The following is a 24,294-nucleotide window of genomic DNA, read 5'->3' as shown; positions in this document are numbered from 1 at the left end:
CAGATTTTGGAGCATTTTTTATTTTAAATTTTCAGATAGTGATGTGCTCTCTCTCTCCGTGTGTGTGTGTGTGTGTGTGTATAATATTTTATATACATATAAAATATTATGTATTTCATATATATGTATATACACATAAAACCTGCTAGAGATGAAACACTGCTCAGGAAAGTATTCCATATTCTGAATTAAGACACCTTGCTTTTATTCTTACTGTTTTTTTTTTTTCTCATTTGGAATACTTTGTCCTTTTCCTGCAAAATACTCATCTTGCCCACCTTTCAAGGCTCAGTTCTAAAGCTTTCTCCTACATTAAATCTTATCTTTAAAATATAACTGGGCTGTCTCTTCTATGACTGAAAGTCCTATTTTGCTCTTCCAATCACAGTTTAGTAATTAACAGCTCTCCAAGGTTGTATGAGCTAGTTTTAACCCCCCAATTGTATTGCAAATGATATAGGTGGTATATAAGGTTAAGGAAGTAGACATGGTCTACTAACCTGGAGTTAGAATCAATAAACAGCACACCAACATTATAATAACCTAGTTTAGGAAAACCAAGAGTGTTTAACAAATTCATAAATTCAGCACTTATATTATGTACAAGCATTGTATTATGTACAAACATTTTGGGGAGGAAGTTGATGGCAGTGGGATAGGAAATCAAACCTCTTCCAGAAAGAGATGGAGTTTCATTTCCTCTATTGAACAGTAGAAAATTAAATTATGGATAATCCATATGGAGAAGATGGCTTGTATGGTTGCAACTTTAGCTCCAAAATCTTAAAAAACAAGTGATATCAAATGCAAAACTGTAGAAGAACAGAATTTTCTCCACCTATTGTAGGGGATAAACTTGCCCATCTACAGAAAAGGAAACTATAAAATGCTAATACATATTACAATGGATCATTTTCAGGAAGAAAACATTAAGAAATAAGGTACATGTAAATCAATTGTGGTATGAACTTTTTTACTTTAAACTTTGAGTTAATGATATTTTCCTTCAGTTTTCACCATTGTTTCTAAGCTTTATTTTTTTTTTACTGTCTGATAGTAAGCATCCTATGATGAATAAACAACAAATTACCAAAAACATGAGATTAGTAATGATTATGAGGAACACAACTTTGCCAACATGAAGAAATTGCTTCCTGAAGACATTCAGTAAATAAATAGGAGACTTCAATCAGAAATAAACTCACAGTGTGATCTGAATTCAAAAGTCCAGAGAATGTAAACTGATGTCTATGCTGGTAAATCATGAAACACAATATCCTGAATACAGTTCAACAAGCAACTGAAATCTAAATGACAATATGATATGTGTTGGGAAGTTTAAATCTAATTTTATCATGTTTAGACTTAAAAAATATGCAGCTGTGAGGTTTGTCCTCACTTTTACAATTTGGGTTTATAAGGCTAGCAGTGAAAAGCTATTCCTTTTCTTCCAGACACTATACACGAAGTTTGGGTAAGCTCATATCAAGTAAAGAATCATGCTTGAGTGATGGCTTCAATTACCAAAATAGAGAGGCATCTCAAGTAATGCTTAGCTGACAGGTGCATACACTATTTATATCCTAATCCCTTATTTAACCAACCCAACAAAATAATCATTACAAAACTAATATGTGAGTAGAAAAAGATCTAAATTAAATACCAATACCCAGATAAAATTTAATATATTTCCCCATTAATTCTTCCTCACAGGTCTAACTAGAAAATGACCTTGGTATGGAAACCCTGCATAGTCATTACATTACGAAAGGCATGTTAGTGCGTGAAGAGGACTCTTCCAGTCTTTGCCTTTGTGCCTCCTGATAAGCTCTTTCTTTGCCCAGGTTCTCTGCACTACTGTTTAGATCTGGTAACCTGGCTCCACACTGTTAGTTTCTGAAGGACTGAGAAATCCCATAATGGGATGCTGCTACTAGGATCGCCCCTACGGTCCTAGTTCACCGTCTCCAGGCTGGTTACATGGTAGGTGGTGCCACGCCCCAGGGCCCCAGTCCACAGAAACTACCAGCTGCTTTCCATCCCTGCTGGCTTCCCAACCAAGCCTACCCACTGGTCTTCTGTCCATCTGAGCACAAACTGCCTTTAATTTTTTAATAGAAAAATAATCAATTTTCCCACTGTCTTGCCAAAAGAATGTACACTTAAATATATAGATTGATTGAGAGCAAATAAAAACAAATCCATTTAGCAGCAAGACAGCCTGGGCAGAACAATATTTGAAAAATATAGCTAATATATTCTTCTGACACAGGTATGTTGGTCTGACACAGGAATACGGTAAGACAGATAATATTAGTTTCTCTAAGAAGAGGAGATATGGGTCAGTTACAAACATTTTAGTTGTAACCACAGTAAAGGTGAAGGGTCAGGTGAATTTGGTTTGAATGAAATATCAAGATACTGTTATCTAAGAATAGGAGATAGAAAAAGAAACTGGACACCATGTATGGGCTACCTCCCCTATGCCCCCAGCTGCCAATTCATTAGGCAGCTGTGTTCTATGGCAACTATGACTTCTAAGAGATTCTGGTGCTGCAGGTTCACTATCTGGCATTATCTCCTGAAAGCAGGGTATTAGATGATCATATGGCCCTCCTTAATTCCCTAACAAAGCTCCCTGGGAAAAAATAGTCTCAAATCCTCATCATGGCTTTCAAACCCCTCTACAATCCCGCATGATCTATTCAGCTTCGTTGCCAAAGTGTCTTCCATCCTAGTCTCTGTTCAGCCCCTCTGGGGTACAATGGGATATGCTATGCTCACGTGCTGTGATCCACACGAAAAAGCTCCACCCTGGTTTCCTTTTAAGGAAAGACTGGCTGCCCAGCAGTGAGGAGTGTGGTATGCAGACAGCCTCCTGTCTCCAGACAATGTCTGCCAGAGCCTCAGAGCCACTTGAAAATGGAGGGTGTGAGGAGAAAGAGGATCAAAAAACTACCTATTGGATACTATTCTTATTACCTGGGCAATGAAATAATCTGTACACCAAACCCCTGTATCACACAGTTTATCTATGTAACAACCTTCGCATGTACCCTTGAACCTGAAGGAAGAGTCAAAAATAAGTAAATAAAGATGTGGTCATTTCAGAATTACTCTAGACTCCTCCCTGCTGGGTAGCTGAGGCTTTGTTGGACCTAGCAGTTTGAAAACTTCCTCCCTCTTGCCTCCTTTCCCTTCTTTTCACAGACACTGATCACTAGTAAAGAGCCTGCACCGCAGACTACATCTCAGCATCTGACTCCAAGAACCCAATCTGCAACACATACCTCCATGAATCCAATTCTCTTTTCCATTCTTGTATCTGTTAAATCATTCTCCTCCTCCAGGGTCTAACTCAATGATACCTCCAAGAAACATTTCTTGATTTTTTTTTAGTCAATAATAATTATTCACTTTACTCTGTTCCCCGAGTTATGCTTATACTTCTATTTAGCAAGTCATTCATTTTTAAATGTATTAACATTAGTGGTTGAAATTTTAAGTTTATTGGGAGCATAGTCTGTGTCTTATTCAATTCTGCATACTCCACTAGAATGAAGGAATAAACTAATGCACAATCTGGAATCCTCCTTAACCTCTTTTTTCCTTTTCCATAAAAACTGAAATGAAATTCTGCCAATATTTCATCTCTGATATTTTACACATATGCCGAGGCCCCTTCACTTTTCAGCCATATGTTTTATTTAGGCTCTACTTTTTGGTCTAGCCAAGCAAATCTACTTTGTATGGTACATGCCTACTCCTATTTTTAAGCCATTGCAAGAGATACTATCTACCTCCTTTGCCAATATGATCCTTCCTTCAAAATATTGCCGAAGATTCTCCTACTACATGAAGCATTCCAGGGCACTGTCACCCAGCTTCAGTCACCTCAAGATCTCCTGGTTCATGTAATTTAGGTATCTAATATATGCCCACAAATCATTGTTCTTCATCACTTTTAAGTACCAATTTTTATGTTCCCTTAAGTCTTTCCTACGCTAGAATAATATTCTGTGTGGCAAATGAAATATATATATATATATATATATATACACACACACACACACACACACACATGCATATATGTACATGCATATATATACATATATATGCATATATATACGTATATGCATATATATATATATATTCTAGATTAATAATATATGAGGCTTCACTTCCCCATTCCCAAAATGTGTGCTTCATATTTTCTCTGCCCTCTCCAACACTCAACACTCCAGCCCTGGGCCTTCCACCACCACCACTACCACCCCACCATCACCACTGCCACCACCCCCGTGATGGCCTTACCTCATAATTTATTGAGAAAATAAAAGCAACCAGCAAGACTACCTCTTCTTTTCATTACCAAAACTATTGACACTCCAACATCTCTAACATATTCCTTGCTTACTATCTTGCAACTATGGTTCAAAGTCCCTGCTTCCATTGTAGGCAAGACTCTCCAATTGTGTTCTGGACTCTGTCTTTAGGACTTTGTCTCCATAATTTCTTCTTTATCTTGTGTCATCAGTGGCCTTCTAGATAATGTCTAGCACCACACACCACCATGTTCTAGTGTCTCCCATCTTCAGAAAGCTCTTCTTTGGCCCCAGATTCCTCTCATCCACCAGGAAAACTTACTGAAAGTGTTGTCTTTATTGCCCCTGGTAGCCATCTCTACTAGATTCACCACACAATCTCTAATGAACTCTTCTTAGTCACACTTTAGTGGCCACTGCTGCTGAGCTTGCTCTTGATGAAGTCACTAATGACTCATATTGACAAATCCAATGATCATTTCTCAATTTTTATCATTTGACCTTTCAAGGTAATCAACATACTGGGCCACTTTAAAAACCACAACAGAACAAAAACCCAAACTCCTCTTGTAAAACTTTCTCTCTTTTTTTTTGGCTTCTGTAACATCTCATTCTCCTGCCTTTTCTCCAACTCACTGGGTGTTCTTCCATGTCCTGTACTGATTCTTCCACCTCTGCTTGATCTCCAAATGCTTTTGAGTCTGGAGTGTTGTTCTGGGGCCTCTCCTCCACCCTCCTAAGTGTTCTCATCCAGAAGCTCAGCTTTAAATCTTATCTGTAGGGAGACAACTCCCAGTTCTTGATCACCAGCCCTCATTTTATTCTTCACTGAGCTCCAGACTCATGCATAGCATTCACAGGCTGATATCTATTTAGTATCTCAAATTTAACACAGGCAAAACAGAAGTCTTAACCTCTCTAATCTTTTCATTTTTACTATAGGGGAGCATCATTCTCCTGGTAGTTCAAGTCACAAATCTAACAGTTACTCTTGACTCATTTTTTCTCTTGCTTTTCACATCCAATCCCATCAGTAAGTGCTGCTCCCTCTACCACCAAAACATATCTTGAGTCTATACAAGTCTCTCTATTTCCACTACCACTACCCTCTTCCAAGTGACTGACTCTTTCACTTAGACAACTGCAAAAGCTTCCTGTGAATCTCCTTGCTTCTGATTTTGGACACTTAAATTCTCCACAGGGCAGTCAGGATGAGTTTGAAAAACAGATTAGCTCACTCTGTTACTAAAACCCTCACATGACTTTTCCACTGCACTCACTGTAAACATGCTTAGCTTGCAGAGCATCTCCTACCCACCCACTGCCTAAGTCCCGCTCCCATCCACCTTGCTGCACTCACACGGGCCTCTCTGCTCCCTGCACTAAGTGTATTCCTGCCTTAGGGACTCTTCATTTTGCCTCCTCTATCTAACATGCTATATCCTCAGACTCTGTCTGACTTACTCCTCTTATCATTCAAGTCTCATTTCAATTGTCACCTCCATAAAGAGATCTTCCTTCATCACCAAATCTAAATTAACACTTCCCCTCCCCTACAAAGGCCCTGTTACATCACTCTGTTTTACTCTCTTCCTCGTACTTATGTTCATTTCTCAGATGTTTTCTGCCCTATTTCTTCCCTCTTCCAAGAAGACACCCACCTTATCTATATTGCTCATCACAGTATCTCTAGTGCCTAGAAGACATGGGGCATGTAATAGATGCCCATGAATGCACATAAAATATGCTCTATGAAAAATGCCTCTTGTAATTTAAAACTAAGAAAAATCCTTATATACTGAATAATTGGTGTATTTTCTTCCAATAAAAAGAACTGTATAATCCACTATGTTTTTCTTTTTATATTGACATGTAGAAAGCCCACTGATAAATTTAATTTCAATATCAGCTACTGTATTAGTCTTGAGTCAAAAATTTCTTTTGGGACTTTGAATTTCTATTTTCATTTTAATAATTCTAATGCATCCAGGTGTTTTAAGTCATTTCACTTAAGATCCTTTCTAGAAAGAGGCATATAGGTATATAAGTAAATAGAAATGAAAGCTTGAATGTTCTATAGTTGTCCTTTTTTTCTTTATACACAAAAGAGTATACTAAACAAATTGGTAGGTGTCACAATACTGAAAATAACTATTATTATAGAAGGTGGAAAATCTGTCTGAAATTTAGTAAAATCATTTATTTTACCTGAAGCATTGGAGAGGTGGTAAGTTCACTATCATGAAAAGATTCAAGGAAAGAATGAAGAGCCACTTATTAGGGATGTTGAAGAAAGGGTTCATTCATATAAAGGAGTTGGATTAAGTGACCTCAAAGTCCTTTCCAATCCTGAGATTCACTGACTCTGTGATTCAACTCTTGATGCCAAATCACAAAAGAAAAAGTTCAGCTTTAGGCCTTAGTGATAGCACATAATGCACTATGTGGACACACACCACACATTCTTATAAATTCTAAAGTGTTGTTATCAAGTAGACATCTCAAATCATTGTGACAACACTGTGCTGTCTTCTAAATGTATGCCTTTCTCATATTTGCTTCTTGTTGAATTAATTGGTATGCTTTTTCTAATTGTAGAAGAGACTTAAATATATGAAGGTAGGGCTCATTATCATAGAAAATTATGATTGAAAACCTATAGAAAAAAAGAACACAAAATTTAAAAAAAAAGTAGGTCCTGTGTTGTAAAAATGTCTGCAAGAGGTTACAAACCATTTTGATTTGTAAAATAGTTTGGAATAAAAAACCTACGTCCATAGCACTTCCTTTGAAAACTTTTTTATAAAGTCTCAAATGTAGAAGGAAATGAAGAGAAACAAAAGTAAATAATTGCCCCAAATGGCTAATTCTTCAGAATGCAAATGTGAATTGAAGATGTGCTCTAAACCTGGCATTTACATTCTTCATTCAGAATGGAGCAAATGGCCTAATGTGATTAATTATTTATCAGCGTGACTCTTTTCCACAGAAAGATGTAGGCTAACACTCATCTTTAATATTTGTGGCCTCTTTTATTCCTCAATATATGAGCTTGTTCTTTTTTCTATTTTTTTTTTGCACTTTAAAATGTCACTGTCTACAAGTTATTCCTGATAATTATGCAAATAACTTAAAAACTCTGTAGGCACCTTTAAATCAAGAGATTTTTTAAAAAGTATTAATTAACTATGCTTTCTATGTGCTAGGCACTGTGCTATGTGCTAGAAATACAAAGATAAACTAAAGAAAGTTTCTCCACAACAGAGTTTGAAGTTCAGTAGGAGAGGCAGATAATAAAGAGATTAATGTGATCAGTGAAATTAATAGTTATTGATGAAAGCTCTGGAAAAAGGAGAGTGTGTCTAGTACTGATAGGAGTAAGAAGAATATAGAAAAAATTCAAAGAAGAGGTGACCCTTGCACTCATACTTGAAGACATTCCAAGAAGAGCCAATAGTACACATCAAAGTATGAGAGCCTGAGAACACTTATCCTTTCATTGTAGTCACACTTGAGTTCTTTCCATTCCTCAAACATTCTAAAGTTGTGTCCATCTCAGGGACTTTGCATTTGTTATCTTCTGCCTGAATGCTTTGACCCTAGATCTTTGCATGGCTGGCTCCCTCTTGTCATCCAACTCTTACCTGCCATCTGCCCAAGAGCCCTTAACAACAGCCCAGTTCCCCATTCACTCTCAACCATATCATTTGATTGTATTTATGTTACAGTATTTATCACTATTGAAAGTAGCTTTATTCATTTCTTATATAATTTGCTTATATAATTGATGTCCTATCTAGAATCTCAGGTCTATGAGAAGCCAGAAGCTTGTCTGTTTTGTTCATCAGTGTATCTTCTGGGCTGAGAAAAGTCTCTGGTATATAATGCATATTTGCTGAATGCATAAATAAACTATCATCCTGGTCTCAAAATTAAGGATGGACTCAATCCTGAAAAAGACAGAATTCTGGCAGGACAGAGTTGGTTAGAAGGAAAGCAAGACAGCATTTAAAAGACGATTTCAGTAACTCAGCTAAGAGATTATTAAAGCCTCGACTCAGGCAGTTGTCCTGGGAAAGCAGAGTTCTAAGAGGTAAAAAGAAGACAAAATCTGCAAGGTTTTAGGACTATTATATATTCAGGGTAGAAGCAAGAATCTAGCACTATTGTGTTTAACAACTAGTTTGATTGTAGTTACATTCACCAAGGAAGGAAACACCATGAGAAGGAGCAAGAAGGGTATAAAGGGCAAAGGAGCTCATGAGTTTAGGCTTTAAAATGTTGAGTTTAGGATGCCCATGGCACATCCAGGTAGAACTATCAAGTAGAAAGTCAGAAATATAAATATATTTCTGAGGCTTTTTGAAATACTGATATATTTCTTTTAACTAAAACACCTATATAAAGGGGACATTTTGAAAGAACATTAAAGTCTAGTGGAAAATTCTCTCTTCTGAAAAATATCCTCTGATCACCCCTGGAGTGAATTGCAGGAACTCTTCCTTGGTGCTCCAAGAGTAGTCTGTGCACTTATAATACCACGTTGTAGTTAGTTGCTTGCTTGGCTGACTCTTCAGTTAAGCCATGAGCTCCACTACAAACAGCTGTACATTGCAGACCTGTGAGTAACAGTTTTGATCATGTCACACCACTCCCCCAGTACTAATTTCTCCAATGAGTTCCCACTGCCTAAGAATCAGCTCCAAATGCTTTAGCATGGTATTCAAAGCCCTACATAATTTTGTCCTAACATATCTGCCTAAACAATCTCACTCTGTGTTCTCTAAATGCTTGAATAAACTCTCTGCTGAGCCAAACCAGTTATGTACATTTCTGCAGGGTCTGAATATTGATTTTGTCATGCCCTAGAATTACTCCAACTCAGGGATGATGACTGGCACTAACAAAGCTCACAAGAGACTGATGTCTAAAATCAGAATGCCAATGAAATAATTTACATTGAGAAATTTAATTGCTGAGCCGAACTGATGTTCATGTTGCCCTGACCAGTTCATTCCTCCCTGTAGGCAAACTACATGAAAAACCTAATTATCAAAAGGTTGCTTGATGAGTGTGGAGTCAGAACAAGGGGAATTACATGAATAGAATATCTGATGGCATCCATCTCTGCTAGCCTGTGGTCAAGAGAGCAGGATCCTTACATCGGATCCTCTCAACAATTTGACTTGGTGCCCTAATCTGGAGAGGTCTTGGATGGACAGAGTTGGTTGATCATCATTTGTACTTCTCTTTAGATATGTTAATAGATTGAATAAAGTTATCATCAAGCCTTGCTGGACTAGAAGCCTTACAGGTCTCATTATGGTGACTATCTACATCTGTGCTTTAATTATGTGTTAATTTCTAGTTTAACTCTTAGAAAACAGTGCTATTTTCCAAATTCCTAAGTTTGGGAAAGTGCCTCCCATAAATTAGTAGTCTTCTTTGCTCTGTGGCCCTGCCCAGGAATCAGCACCTCTGACCCCAGCCTCAGAGTGCCCTTCCTTCCCTGAAATCCTGCAGCAGCTTTTGCTGTGGACCACACATTTGGTGCACAGCCCATGTTACTTGTGCTTGCTCTTTAGCTTTCCATATGCTTGTGGGGTCTTGTCATCTGGTGTGTAATTTCCCTTGGAGTGCATTCAATATTTGTGTGAGTAATTAATGATGAGGTCTAGATTTTCATTTTTTCTTAGTATACCACTGGTTATAGCACCTATTCCTTGGACAGCGTTCTGTTTGTAAAATGTATGATTATTATTATTATTTTTTTTTGAGACAGAGTCTTTCTCTGTCGCCCAGGCTGGAGTGCAGTGGCATGATCTCAACTCACTGCAACCTCTGCCTCCTGGGTTCAAGCGATTCTCCTGCCTCAGCCTCCTGAATGTGAGATTAAAGGCGCGCACCACCACACCCGGCTACTTTTGATATTTTTAGTGGAGACGGGGTTTCACCATGTTGGCCAGGCTGGTTTCCAACTTCTGGCCTCAACTGATCTGCTGGCCTCAGCCTCCCAAAGTTCTGGGATTACAGGCATGATCCACCGTGCCCAGCCAGAATATGATTATTTCTTTCACAGCTATGCTTGAAAATGTCAGCATTATTTAAAATTGCATCCTTTTTTCAGGATAGTTTACGTATTTAAAACAAAAGGAAACAAACTCCATCTCTAAAACCCGAGATGATAATATGTGGCCTTTATTACAGGATGCCAACTGTAGCAATTTGGACTTTATTTTCCTAGACTTGGAACACAGGTCAAGCAAATGATCATATAACATTTTAATGACTTTGCCCTAATATAAAAAGAGAGAGATAAACAGAATAGGCTGAACTTTTTGTAAGAGGACCTGTAAATCTTTGACCTCCCTTGACACAGCATACTTGGATCCACACCATATGCAGTGTCATGCCCCCTGTAGACATGTTATAAAAACTAATTGACTTGAAAAATAGCATGAGGTGTATTCCATGAGACCTAGTAATGCAAATAGTGCAGAGAACTCTGCTACTACTTTCCTGTTAGCAGAGTATCTTATTTAGGAATATAAACCCAATATCACACCATTGGCATCTGAAAATGGTTGAGGGTTCAGATAGCATCTTAGCAAGAACTTTAAATATAGACTTAGAAGTCCTGAAGTTTAAACCCATAAGTGAAGCTTCACTTACATATGCTGACTGTTTTGTCTCAAGTGTAATAACGCTATGGCCGTTACTCAGCCCCTTTTGAAGTTCATCCTTGTGTTTATCCCTGGATTCTATGTCACACTGCTTCCTTCCCATTCTTGTTTTCTTTCCTTCACTCCTTAAATAAATGTGTATAGTACCCCTTACTCTATCAGAAGAATTATGCTAGTTGGTAATAATACAAAGATGAGATGTTATTTTCCTCAAAAATAAGTGGGCTTATCAGTAGGCTTCCTACAAGGCAGTATAGGAAGAGAAACAGTGGATTACATGGTTCTTACCTAACAGAAGAAAGCATACCAATTCTCCATTAAATAAAATTTAGTTAGGTCTACATTATGAGATGAATTTCTCATGTAGCATCTTATCGGAGAGCTTTCATTTCTTAGTTTTCTATGTGTATTCATTTCCAATGTCTAATGCCAAGGATAATGCTGAATATCTTTTTCACTAATCAATCATTTTTTGATTCTGTTGAATATCAGGGAGAAATCTTGGGGCCTGAAGATCTATTTTGTGAAAAGGGCCTGGGGAAACACCTTAAACTATCAAAATCATCTTCTCTTGGTTATTGGACAATAGCTCTCATACACCCTGTTCTTGGTAGATAGGAACAAATGAGATACTGAGTTCACCTCTCCTATGCATGACCATCATCCCTTCGTCTTTTCTCAAAACAAACACAGTTGGGTGGTGACTAGGCACAAAATGCTGCCCTTGTGAACTGAGAGAAGAAAGCAGAACATAGTGGACTCACAAGCAGAGAATGCTGTAAGAGTCTGTCTGAATATCCAATAACATTTGGGATTTTTCAGGAGAGCTGCATGATGTAAGCACAAGGTGTTATTAAAGCCAGTCCTGCTGCTAAAGGCAGTGTGGAGAATTGGGGGCTTCTTTCTTGCTCCTTAAACACCCCGATTATTTTCCCGGTAAGGACAGTATAGAACCCTGCTGTCTGAAAAAGTTACAAATAGGCCAACTGTGTCTTCCTGTATTTATGCCCCCCTGGTTTTACAATGCTTTCCTCCATTCTTGGATTGAAGGCGGAGGAAGGTCTGCCCACAGAATGACCAGCTCACCTTTGAAGGTCTTTGTGGTGCCGGAGGCATCAAAAAAGGCCCCAGGTAAAAATAAATTACTCTCCTCACAGTGATTATCACAGTCATTTAGACTTTACCTGAACTACACGGTTCCATCATTAAATTCTACATAATGGAAGACAGGAGATCTCACCTCTTTTACTACACCTAAAACCAGCCAGGCATAATTCTGCTCTCTTATCTATGGCCTAGAAAGACACACCCGTAATCTGTATTTCCTCTTTCTAAATGTGTCAGCCTATTTATTATAATTATTATTACTGTTGAATCTGATTTATACCTAAAGTTCCCTTGAAGCCAACAGGCTACATTCAATGCTTACAAATAAGTTATTGTAAAATGGATGTAATGATAGTAAAAGTAGCCACTACACTGAATGAGGCTGTTTGTATACTAGACAACAAAATGTATTCATGGTGTTACCATGGAGAGAATGGAGAGGTTTTGGACTCATTTTAAAGAAGGTGCCTTTATTCTAAGTATACCTTTAAATGAGTAACCTGAAACAAATGACTTGTTTTTTTACAAAATTAGAACAAACTGAATATACATCTCTTTAAAGCTGGGCTATTACAGGGACATAACAGTAAATGCTAACGTACATACTGATGGTTGGCACGTGCAAATGAGCATGCTGATCGCTAGTTCACATCACGGTTCATTATGACATACAACTGACAGAAATCAAAGTTAAGCAAAAAACAGCCACCAACTGCACAGTCTTCCCTCCATATGTAGACATTTTACCTCACAATCCCCTTTGTGATTAGCAAAAAGCTTGCAAATAGAGGCTAAAATAAATAATAAGAGGACTATGAATTACTGGCTAATTTTAAAATGGCACAGAACCTTGGAGAGGGCAGGAAGCACCAGCTGAGATGAGTACATATTTCCCTAGAGCATTTTAAACTATCTTAAAGTGCACACGATGCATTGGTGAATGACTGCCTCTGAGAAAGCACTCTGATCTTGGAAGCTGAGCAGCACAAATACTTGGCTTGGAAGAAGTTGGCATGGCAACTCTGCATTTGCAATGGTGAGTCCCAGAGTAAACAGGTGCATAAAACAACTACTTGAATGAGTTTGCTTCTCTACAAAGTGGTTAAATCTCATAAAGCATTTTTTTCACTTCTCTTTTTGAAAAGTACAAACACTTAGTTTAATAATGTAAGGCAGTTCATTTGCTAACGGGAGAAGATATTCATGACTCATGGAAAGATTTATTCTCTGTACTTTCCCTGTGTAAATAAGGTGACATTTAGGCAGAAATATAACATTTTCCCCTCACAGTAGACACAATTCTCCACTGACTGGAAAACAGTATCTCCCCCATCCCCCAAAGCTTTCTGTGTATGTTTAAAAAAGCATATTCCCCAAAAAATAATTGCTTACCTGTTGGCAACAGGCCCCTTGAAATCTGGGTCATATGTCCTTGGATCACCTGCATTTAAAACAAAGACATTTTAAGCATATAAGCCAGCAAATAAATTAATATAAAATATTAATGAAGAAATATCTACATATTGGTTAGTCCACTGCTCAGTGCAGTGATGAATTCATACTTTGGTTTGATGAAACATAAGTATGTCTTGGTTACAGTTGTCAATTCTTTCTCCTCTCTCCAGCTTAGAAGGAGGACTGGGAAGAGTGGTTAAGGAACATATTCCATATACCCAGTGAATGTATCCTCCCACCATACTGAGTACCAACATTAAAGATTGTATCCAGGGTAGCAAAACTTGAAGCCTTTATGGTCTGCAAAACAATTTTACCATCTTCCATCACCAAGTGTTGCTGAGGACTTGTGAGGTGCACAGTTCAATATGAGATGCCTCCTTATCCCAGCTCTCCCATTCCTCTCAGTAGATTAGAGTTTCCTTTGAGAAGTTCAAATACTAGGTACTGTTGGTCTCTATCATGTTGGCTGTATGGTACATAAAAATTAATGTTCTATTATAAAAACATTTTTATTGCAGTTTTTTCAATCTACTGGCAGACTTCATGCCATATGGGAAGGTGCCCTTGTCACTTTACTGCATTATGATTGTGATATGTTACCCTTTTCTTTAAACAGTGAAAGTACATATGGAATGGCTTTTTTCTCCCTGCATGTACTGTGTGGGCAGACCCAGTAACAAATTATGTAAAGTCATTGCTGGCCAAGGGTGTGCATTTTGCAATCCCCGACTTCTTGACTCTTCCCCTACAACCTAAGCATTCCCACCTGTTCCTCTAGGGATTTGTCCCTATAAAAAGGTCTGGTCCTGAATAAAAGATAAAATTTTCCTGTTTGAGACAGTTGATTTGTACTTCAGTGCCAAGTTCTCTAGCACACTGTCTGCTTCTCTTTTTTGGACAGCTTATCTGAATCTGCCTCACTGCAACAGATAATATTAAAAGTGTTTAAGTCTACTTTATCTGAGAACTGACCATCCCCCTGTCCCCCAATCCACAGGAGTAGGTCTTTAGTAGTGACATTTCTTCTTTGTGCCTGTTTTCTGGCCATGGCCAACTGGATCTGGTTCAGATATTGGATCCAAGCTGGGCCAGTCAGATTCTCAATCCCAGGAATTTAGAATTAGAATGGACAATGAGTTATTCTCAGTAGAAGACTGGAACTGCAAAAGATAAACCTCGAAAACAAGAGAAGCAGAGAAATCTGGCTTTCAGAAAGAAGTTATTGAAGTAAATGTTCAAAGAGAAACAGAGATGATGGTCCTAATGGCATTTATCTTGTGGTCTAGTTCCTACCTGAAGCCCAGCGTTGAGTTTCATGAGATACCTTATAGTCTTAAACTGCATTCCCTTTTCTCACTTTTAACTAGTTCAAATTGGTTATATGTAACAAAAGAGCCAAAGAGTCCTATTAATAATTCGTTCTCTCTTGGCTTACATTTTAACTTTTATTTTAACAACATTTTTTGGATCCTTGCCATGAACACTGGTGTGAGGATATGAAGAGGAATTTTTCAGACTAAGTCTGCCTTTATGAATCTCATACTTGAATAAGAAATATAAGCTCGAGAGGGCCGGACATGGGTGGCCCACACCTATAATCCTAGCACTTTGAAAAGCCAAGGCTGGTGGACTGCTTGAGGCCAGGAGTTCCAGAGCAGCCTGGGTAACCTGGCAAAACCTCAGATTAGCTGGGCGTGATGGTGCACACCTGTAGTCCTAGCTATTCCAAAGGCTGAGGCATGAGAATCCCTTGAACCCAGGAGGCGGACGTTGCAGTGAGCTGAGATTGTGGCACTGTACTCCAGCTTGGGTGAGAGAGCAAGACAGATGAGAGAAAGAAAAGAAAGAGAAAGGAAGGAAAGGAAGAGAAAAGAAAGAAAAAGAAAGAAGGAACGAGAGAGAAGAAGGAAGGAAGGAAGGAAGGAAAAAAGGAAGGAAAGAAAAGAAACATAAGCTGGAAACATCATTTCAACACTGTGTGGTAAGAGCTGTGATAGAGAATGCTGTGGGGCACAGGGCGGGTCACGAATGAACAGGCTTCACAGGCTCCTAACACTCAGCTCTGGCTTCATTTTCTGCTCATGCTCTGACCCTGTGCTCTTTGACTTGAATCTTTCACTCTGATGTTAAACAGTAATATTTGCATCATTCCTGGTTCTAGATTTCAGTTCCCTAATCTGTCTGAATAGCTGAAATAGCTCAAAAACTTTTCGGGGTACAAGATTCCAACAATCCCCCATATCAAATATTCTAATTCCATAGATCTGAGGAATGGGCCTGAGAATCTGTATTTTTAGATGACCCACTAACTGACTCTGATGCACAGACAGATTTGGGAACCATTAATCTATTTGATTTTAGTCTCAATTTAATAACTACATCCCAGTTTACACACTGTCATTATGTCTAGTTCTACTTAACAGACCAACCTAATGGAGAAAATGAGGAGAAAAGCAGGTCATCATGATGTGTATGAGTTTTGGGAGACAGTACCATTAGATGTGAGGAGCCAGTGAAAGAGTTTTAGGAAGAGACACAGACATTCAAGAAAGTCAAATAATTTCAAGAAAAAGGAAAGATCATAAATTCTATAAAATTTATTCTTATTTGTACCAGGGACTACCGTAAGTTCTTTACATGTAGGTCTGCCATCTTGCACAATTCCACATAGAACGCAATGTGAATTGTACTTCTCTGAGCACTGCAATGCAATAGCCCTAGTGTATTTATTATGTCATTTAATGTTTCTAAAAATTCATGCCATTTCAATGTAATAAAATATGCCATTATTATTATTCTATTTTACAAATGAGGAAGTTGGGGTACAGAAAGGTGAGATAATTTTCCCTAGCTCACTCAGCTAACAAGAGGCGGAGGTGGCATTGGAAGGCAGACTGTCCAACTCCAAAGCCTGTGTTGAACCATTTAGCAGTAAGTTACTCACTGGTCATTTTAAAGTAATCCCACAGATGAGTAAGGAGAAGACAGGTTTAAAGGGGTTAACAACTTCTATTGATTTTGTAATTATTTGCTGTTTACATTAAAGGTAGGCAAAACCAGCTTAAAAGTATTTAGGCTGGCTTCCAATCTTCCTGTGATTTGTACCTCACCAAGTGAGAAAGTGGATTGCAGTGTAAATGAAATGCCATTGTCGAATCTGCCTGAAAAGCTGACATTTTCTGATTGTAAATCCTGGCTGCTTTATATTTCAGTTGAAAATACACCAAAACCAGTCAGATGATAAGACTGAGCTGATTCTGTATAGTAATGACAGCTGGAAAGTGATTACTTCACCCTGCCCCCATGTGCTGGCAGAATTTGTATTGTCATGCAAATTTTTATATCCTGCAAATCAATAGAGGGCAGTGCTTTTATAGGGGCCCTCACGTACTCTAATTGCGTCTCTGGAATAAATAGACTGAAGGGCCAGCTAAATGAAAAAAGCCACAGTGGTTCGCTGTCATGTGGCTTAGCTCCTTGAATGCAATTCATATTTCTCACTTAAAGACAAAAAACCCTAAAATTATATAATATTTTATAAGCTTCTTAAGTCATTTGACTTTCTGATCACCAAGTTTATTGTCTTGCAACAGTAAATTTAGAATCATTGAAAAACATTTATAAAAGACAGCTACACATTTGTTGTGGTGGTTAACAGTTGGTATTGCAGCCATACAATGCAATTTCCAAACCAGAAATAATTCATGAAGATTAAGGAAAATAGTTCAGGTAATTAATTCAATTCATAGGGGCAGATTTCACATGGCTCCATTGAAAGCAAATGGCAAGATAAAGCAGCCAGTGATGCTTAGAAAGACTCTTTTCTTTAAAAGTAATCTGTTTCTCAAAGAAAATGACAATATAACTACCATTGATAAGCTATAAAAAGTAAAAATCCAAAACATTTGATTTTATTCCTGCAGGAATATTCTCCTTCTGAGAACCTAATATTAATTCAGAGAGCAAAAAAGGAACTCAGGTGGGATGAATACATGTTCTAGAACTTAAAAGAGACCTACTGTGAGTAAGCAGGTCAGATTACTTTCCAGTGAACATGGAAAAATGGAGCAGTACAAAATTAAGACTTTAATATACAACAATAGCCAGCAGAGAAATGTGAATACTTAAGTACGTGTTTTGTTTTATTTTTAAAACATGCTTTATAGTATGTCTATAAAAGAGGGCCTGTCATTTCATTCAAAGAAAGGGTTCTGTTTTCCTCTAAGTCTCACCAAATAATAAGGAATCATGTTCTTAGCCATTTCTTACAGGATGATGTTCCCACTTCTTAGCCCAACACACATGGCTTTTTACGATATGGCTCATCTCACCAGTCTTATTTCTTATAATGCCCCTCTTTTAACTTGATCTTATGCAATTCTGTACTATGTATGGTTCCCCCCTTTTCATATTCATATTCTGTTCCCTCTGAGTAATGTGACTTTCTCCTCCTTATTCCCTTGGTGATGGCTAAAGGAGGCCTACACTTCCCCTCACAAACTTCCTACTGATTCTCAAGAAGGACAAGAACAAAGACATTCTACTGGCCACTGTGCCAAAGTGGGCCAAAGTGAATTCCACCCACTTTGACAGGAGAAGAATCCTGAGAACTTCCAAAGAATTCCATTCCAAAGCAGCTAATTCCATTAATCTCTGAGACACAGTACTTCCATTTGCATTGTTGAGCTTAGGACACTATAATACAGGTTATCTGTTTACATGTTGTGGTAGACAGAATAATGGCCTCCCAAAGATGTTCACATCCTAATCCCTGGACCCTGTAAATGTTACCTAATATAAGGAAAGGGATTTTGCAGATGTGAATAAATTAAGGACCATGAAATGGTGAGATTAGCCTGGTTTATCTGGGTGAGCCCAATGTGATCACAAGGGTACTTCTATAGGGAAAAGGGAGGCAGATGAGTCAAAGAAGGAAATGTGACAACAGAAACAAGGTTGGAAAGATGCAATGTTAGAAAAACTCAACTGGCTATTTCTGGCTTTAAAGATGTAAGAGAGTCATTAGCCAAGGAATACAGAAGCTTCTAGAACCTGGAAAAAGTAAGAAAATGGATCTCCCCTGGACATCCTGCTAATCCCTTGATTTTAGCTCATTGAGATGTATTTTGGACTTCTAACATCTAGAAACGTAAGATAATAAATTTGTGTTTTTCTAAACCACACAGAATTGTGTGGTAATTCATTACCACAGCAATAGGAAGCTAATACACATGGCTATTTATCCTACTGGATTACTACATAGTTTCTCTAGGGCAGAAATGAGATCTTGGTTATTTCTCTGTTCCTGTTACCTACATTAGTGCCTGTTGTACACATAGCAGGCATTCAGTAAATATTTACAAGATAAGTTTTAAAAGAATGTCAATGTAATTTTGATATCTTATATATTTAATTTAGATTATGAAAATACAACTAAAGGATCAATCTTGGCAGTCACCAGCAAATCACTTTAGATAAATTTCAACTTAGATTAAAGGAAGTTAATAGACTCCTAGAAGTGCACTGATGTGAAAAACTACTCCCCTTATCACCAACACTAATTCAGTATCTGATTGTAATGTCAAGGCAAGTAGAAGCTGACAAAGGAAGTAAGGGAGAAAGTATCCCATATTGGTGAATAAAAACTGGGTATCAAATTAACTGGTATAAAATGTTATTTCTACCATCTATAAGCAGTATGATCTTGGGAGAATTACTTTTTGCCCCTCTAACCTTCCATTTTTTCATCCATAAAATGATAGATAACGGAGGGAAAAAAAGTTGGGAAACAATTTCTACCTTCAGAGGGGACCAACTAACATGGGAAACAGTAAAATGTAAATTACCCACATAACTAAAGCGATCAGTGTAGAATCAGTACAAACCAACTTGTTGAATTGACACGTTGGCTACAAATACTACCAATAATTCTAGAAGGATTTCAGTGACTAAGCTGGGTGTGATGGTTATGGAATAACTTTTAGAAGGAGAGAAATTTTAACCATACTTAGAGGAAAGAATGTGTCATGTGTGAAAGCTAGACAACAGCACATACTTAGCTGTAACAAAGAGCTATGCCTAGGGAACAAGACATGACAGCAGTTAGAGGAATTAAGCACATTACCAGGAGTTGGAGAAGGACTTACACCACCCCCAAAGTCTTCTAAATAAGCAACATAATTGTTATGTGTTTATATATTTGATGCAGAGGAAATAAGAAAGTTAAGGCAGATGAATCAATGAGGAAATGGCTGTTGTATTTCAGACATAAGATGGTAGATGCCTGGCTGAGGCTGTAGCTGTGAGAGAGGATGAGGTAATTCAGGAAGCATTACAAAGGAATACATTTGTTGGGGGTGAAAGAAAGGGCATGGTACCCTACTTCATCATCTAATGATGACAACACCTCATGCAGAAAATGATGAGCATTCCCAAAACTCATCTCAGGCAGAAACATGACCCCACATTGGACATGGCATGATTAATGGAAATGCAAATGAGATTCCTTCAGCACTGATTTCAAACCAAACAATACAGTGGTATCATGACCTATGATGGTTGTTTTTCCTCCCAGTCTGAGTAACTTCCTAAACAAGAGATGATGAATCACCTTATATTCTACCAAGAATGTCAAATCTCTTGTTTTAAGAAACATTTTCCAAATCACTAGGATGTTTTTTAAGTAGTTTGCATCATCATTTGAAATAATTTGCTCTATATGAACACAAATCATAAACAATTCAGTTATAACCTTAGAAGTAATAACTAAAAGAAGCACCTCAAAAGAAAAAATATATAAAGCACTCAGGCTGCCTCTTAACAGACTGATTTTATAGGCAGTGCTGAAGAATGGACGTTTAGGGGGCATTTGAAATGCACTTGTGAAAAACTGATTTTTCTTGATTAGTGTGACAAAGCAGTGAATTTGTGCTATAGAACAGCCATGAATTATTGGATAATCACACATCATCTCAGAATAAATAAATTCTGAATCAATAGTGATTTAAAAAGAAAGTCTGGAAGCAAACAAGAACATGAATTGAGCTTGAAGGTTATCAGCTTGGGTTTTCTAACATTTCTTTCTAGCTATATTTGTATTTTATTGCTCAACATGAATCACTCAAAAAAAAAAGACCTATGAAATACTCTAATTACATTGAAACAATTCCTTATTTTCCTCTAGTTTCAAAGGTTATGCAATTCATTATCATGCCAGGCCCTTTTCCCCTACCTTCTAAAAAAATAACAACTTCACAATTAAAGATGGAAAACGAACAGCATACGCATTCACCCTAAATATAAAATAAGTGACTTCATCTTGCTTTTCTGAGTGCGGAGTTCAGGCAGCGGCACAGTAAATGAATAAAGATTGGGGAAAATGATAATTTTCATCATTAAATAAATATAAGAATTAAGTTCTTCTGTAAGAAGGGGAAAATTGTCTTTAAAGTTATAGCCAAGTAAAAGACTTTCTATTAAACTTAAGAATAAATACCACTAAAGAAAAACAGCAAGAGTTTGTCAGTTTATCACAAGTGCCTAAAGCAGTTTGGTAGCTAGTGATAACATCTCTCCTGCTTCCTCATATCACCCACAGGTTATTGATGAGAATAAAATTAAACTGCTTATCAACTCTGACTTTTGCCACAACTCAAGAAGATAGACATTAATAATCACTGGGAAAACATCCCTATTCCTGGGCCTAAAGTGTAGGAAAGAAAACATGTTTTAGTGCACAATTTCTACCCACAATACATCATGATCTAACAAATAAAAACTACAGGTGGAGTATTCTATTAGAATCTGTATCACATGGATGCTTCTATTTACAGGGTAATTGAGCAAAAATGGTGGTAAACTACGATCTCTCACCAATGGGTCAGGCCAGTCACTTAGAACTATAAACAGGAGAAACAGCAGACAACAGAGATACATACAACCTATTGTATTATCCATTATAAGCTGTTATTGAGAGAGAGAGAAAGAGACAGAGAGAGAGGAGAGATCTTCTTTCCCAGGGCTAAGGGAGTGGTGGTGAGTGTGTGTGTGTGTGTGTGTGTGTGTGTGTGTGTGTGTTACAGATTAAGATAATCATAAGAAATAGATGCCTAGAGCTGATCTCACCCTCTTTTGGAGTTGTATCTCCTTGGCTAAAGTCAAAGATACAATAGCCTGGATTTTATATACTTGTAAATTCTGTGGACCATATGTGAGGCAGAAATGTCGATGAAATTTTTTTCTCACCAAATGGATTTTTTGTAAAGAGACTGAACATATTGTGAACTAATTGTCAAAAGAAAACCTTGGGATTATTTCTGTTATATTCCGCATAGATTTGGAAGAGAGAGTGAAAGACTAGAGAAGGAAAACCTAGCATTTAAGAAAATGGATTTGCCTCATATTCTTCCACGATGCCAGTAGTAGAAAACTGTGAGGATAAATCTGCAAGGAAAAACTATACCTGCTAGCTTCAATTCCAAAAGTATTGTAGGCTCCCTTCTCTCTCTCTCTCTCCTCTCTCTCTCTTTCTCTTTCTCTCTCTCTGTCAAAGCAACTAAAAATTTGAGATATAAAGCTTAAAGAATATCTTAAAAGCACTATAAAATTGACAAAATAGTGGAAAAATATCAGGCCAAAATACAGGAAAAGGGAGAATCCAGAGAAAGAAAGACACTACTAAAGCTACTATAGCCTCAAAGATATTTATCAACTTAGCAAATTCCATGAGCAAGGGGGCCAGAAGACATAACCTAGAGGCTGTTCAAGATGAGGGCTCAAATAGACTGTCCCTCCGTACAGTTGGAACTTTAGAGAGCTATCCCTCAGATTAAATCCACCATAGCCTTAAGAATGGTGGCACTAAGCAAAAAGATGAGGAAAAACACCTCATTTGAATTTGCAGTGTATGTGAAGTAATCAAACTCTATTCCACCTGTAGGTGCTCCTAGAAAACTGACAGATTAATAACAACAAATGACCTCTGTTGGAATGTACTTTTATTCTATGTGTTCTCATAATAGTTTTCCAAAGAAAATATGCAGCTCACACAAAAAAAGCTACATCAGGAAACAAGACACCAAGAAAGAACTAGATCATTAGCAAACAGAAATAGATACACGAAGTCTTCAGATATTTAAATTATTAGTCCTAGTTTATAAAACAACTATGTTTACTGTTTTTTAGAAATAAAAGACAAACTTGTAGATAAATGTGAAGAACTATAAAAAGTTACCTAGTAGATTTGAAAATGAAGCAAATTCAATCAAGAAAAGAAAGTCACAGCAAATGAAATGTAAAACTTGGTAGATAAATTTGACATCAGATTAGACACAGCTGAAGAGACAATTAGCAAACTAGAAAGTAAGTCAACATAAATTATTTAGAATGTAGCACAGAGAAATAAAGAGATGAAAAATATTAAAAAATAATTGCCGGGCCAGGTGTGGTGGCTCACACCTGTAATCCCAGCACTTTGGGAGGCCAAGGCGTGTGGATCACCAGAGGTCAGGAGTTCTAGACATGGGGAAACCTCATCTCTACTTAAAATATACAAAAAATTAGCCAGTGTGGCAGTGCACACCTGTAGTCCCAGCTGCTTGGGAGGCCGAGGCAGGAGGATTGCTTGAGCCCAGGAGGCAGAGGTTGCAGTAAGCTGAGATCGTGCCACTGCACTCCAGCCTGGGAAACAGAGCGAGATTCCATCTCAAAAACAAAGAAAAAAAAAGTAGTTGTTACACTGAGGATGGAATGTGAGGATGGAATGCGACGTTCTAACAGATATCAAATCAGATTTCCAGAAATAGGGAATAGAGATGATGGAGACAGGCAATGAAACAAAATAGCCACCAACATAGAATTCTATATCTGGTGAAAATATGTTCAAAAGAAAGGGTGAAATAAAGACACTTTCAGCCAAAACAAATGAGAGTTTGCCCCAGCAGGCCCTCACTAAAATACATTGTGTAATGAGAGAAGAAAAAGTAAGCCAGATCAAAGACTTTTGATGAAAGAAGAAATGCAGAGTGAAGAACTATGGAGAAAGGAGAATGATCATTTATTATTTAAAGCAATAATTAATAAAGTCTTGTGGGGTTAAATAAAACGAGAAAATTATGGCAATAATATAATATAATCCAAAAATTGAAATATTATGGACTTTGGTATTATGTAAAAAAAGGGTAAAATATGAATACATTTTAAACTTTTATAAGTATGCAGGCTGCAATTTTAAAAGAGTAGAATCAGCGTACATTACTTCCAGACTAGTAGAGGAAGGAAAATAGAATACGAAATTTGGTCCATCTATAATCAGGTAAGAAAGAAAAGGAAAATAAACATAGACCAGTCTGGGAAATAAGAAAGCACAACATAAGATGATATATACTGTTATGGACTGAATGTTTATGCCCTCCCAAAGTTTATATGTTGAAGTCCTACCGCGCCCCCCCACTCCAGCCCAACTATGATGTTATTTGGAAGTAAGGGCCTTTGAGGTTTAGATAGAATCATGAGAGAGGGGTTCCCATGATTAGATTAGAGTTCTTATAAGAAGAGGAAAGGAGACCAGTGGTCTCCCTTTGCCGTGTGAGGACACAGCAAGGGGATGTCTGTCTACCAGCCATCTATAAATCAGGAAGAGGGCACTCAACCAGAATCACAAATCAGGAAGAGGGCACTTAACCAGAATCAGATCAGCCCACACCCTGATCTTCAACTTTTCA

General features: G+C 37.6%; 1 protein-coding gene across 16 annotated transcripts in view; it reads right to left on the bottom strand.

Moving 5' to 3' along the window:
• SLC44A5 (solute carrier family 44 member 5) overlaps positions 1-24,294 on the bottom strand; it is a 514,237-nt gene that overhangs the window by 123,237 nt on the left and 366,706 nt on the right. For all 16 annotated transcript variants that reach the window (XR_008548013.2, XM_054684405.2, XM_054684403.2 and 13 more), the window contains one exon: positions 13,508-13,556. Coding sequence is in view for 12 of the 16 variants with exons in the window: in XM_054684405.2 (XP_054540380.1) it covers positions 13,508-13,556 (49 nt within the window). In the remaining 4 variants the exon portion in view is untranslated. The remainder of the gene's footprint in view (positions 1-13,507; positions 13,557-24,294) is intronic.

Source organism: Pan troglodytes, chromosome 1 (assembly GCF_028858775.2).
Source record: "Pan troglodytes isolate AG18354 chromosome 1, NHGRI_mPanTro3-v2.0_pri, whole genome shotgun sequence".
Taxonomy (NCBI): Eukaryota; Metazoa; Chordata; class Mammalia; order Primates; family Hominidae; genus Pan; species Pan troglodytes.
This window is presented reverse-complemented; position numbering and strand designations above follow the sequence as displayed.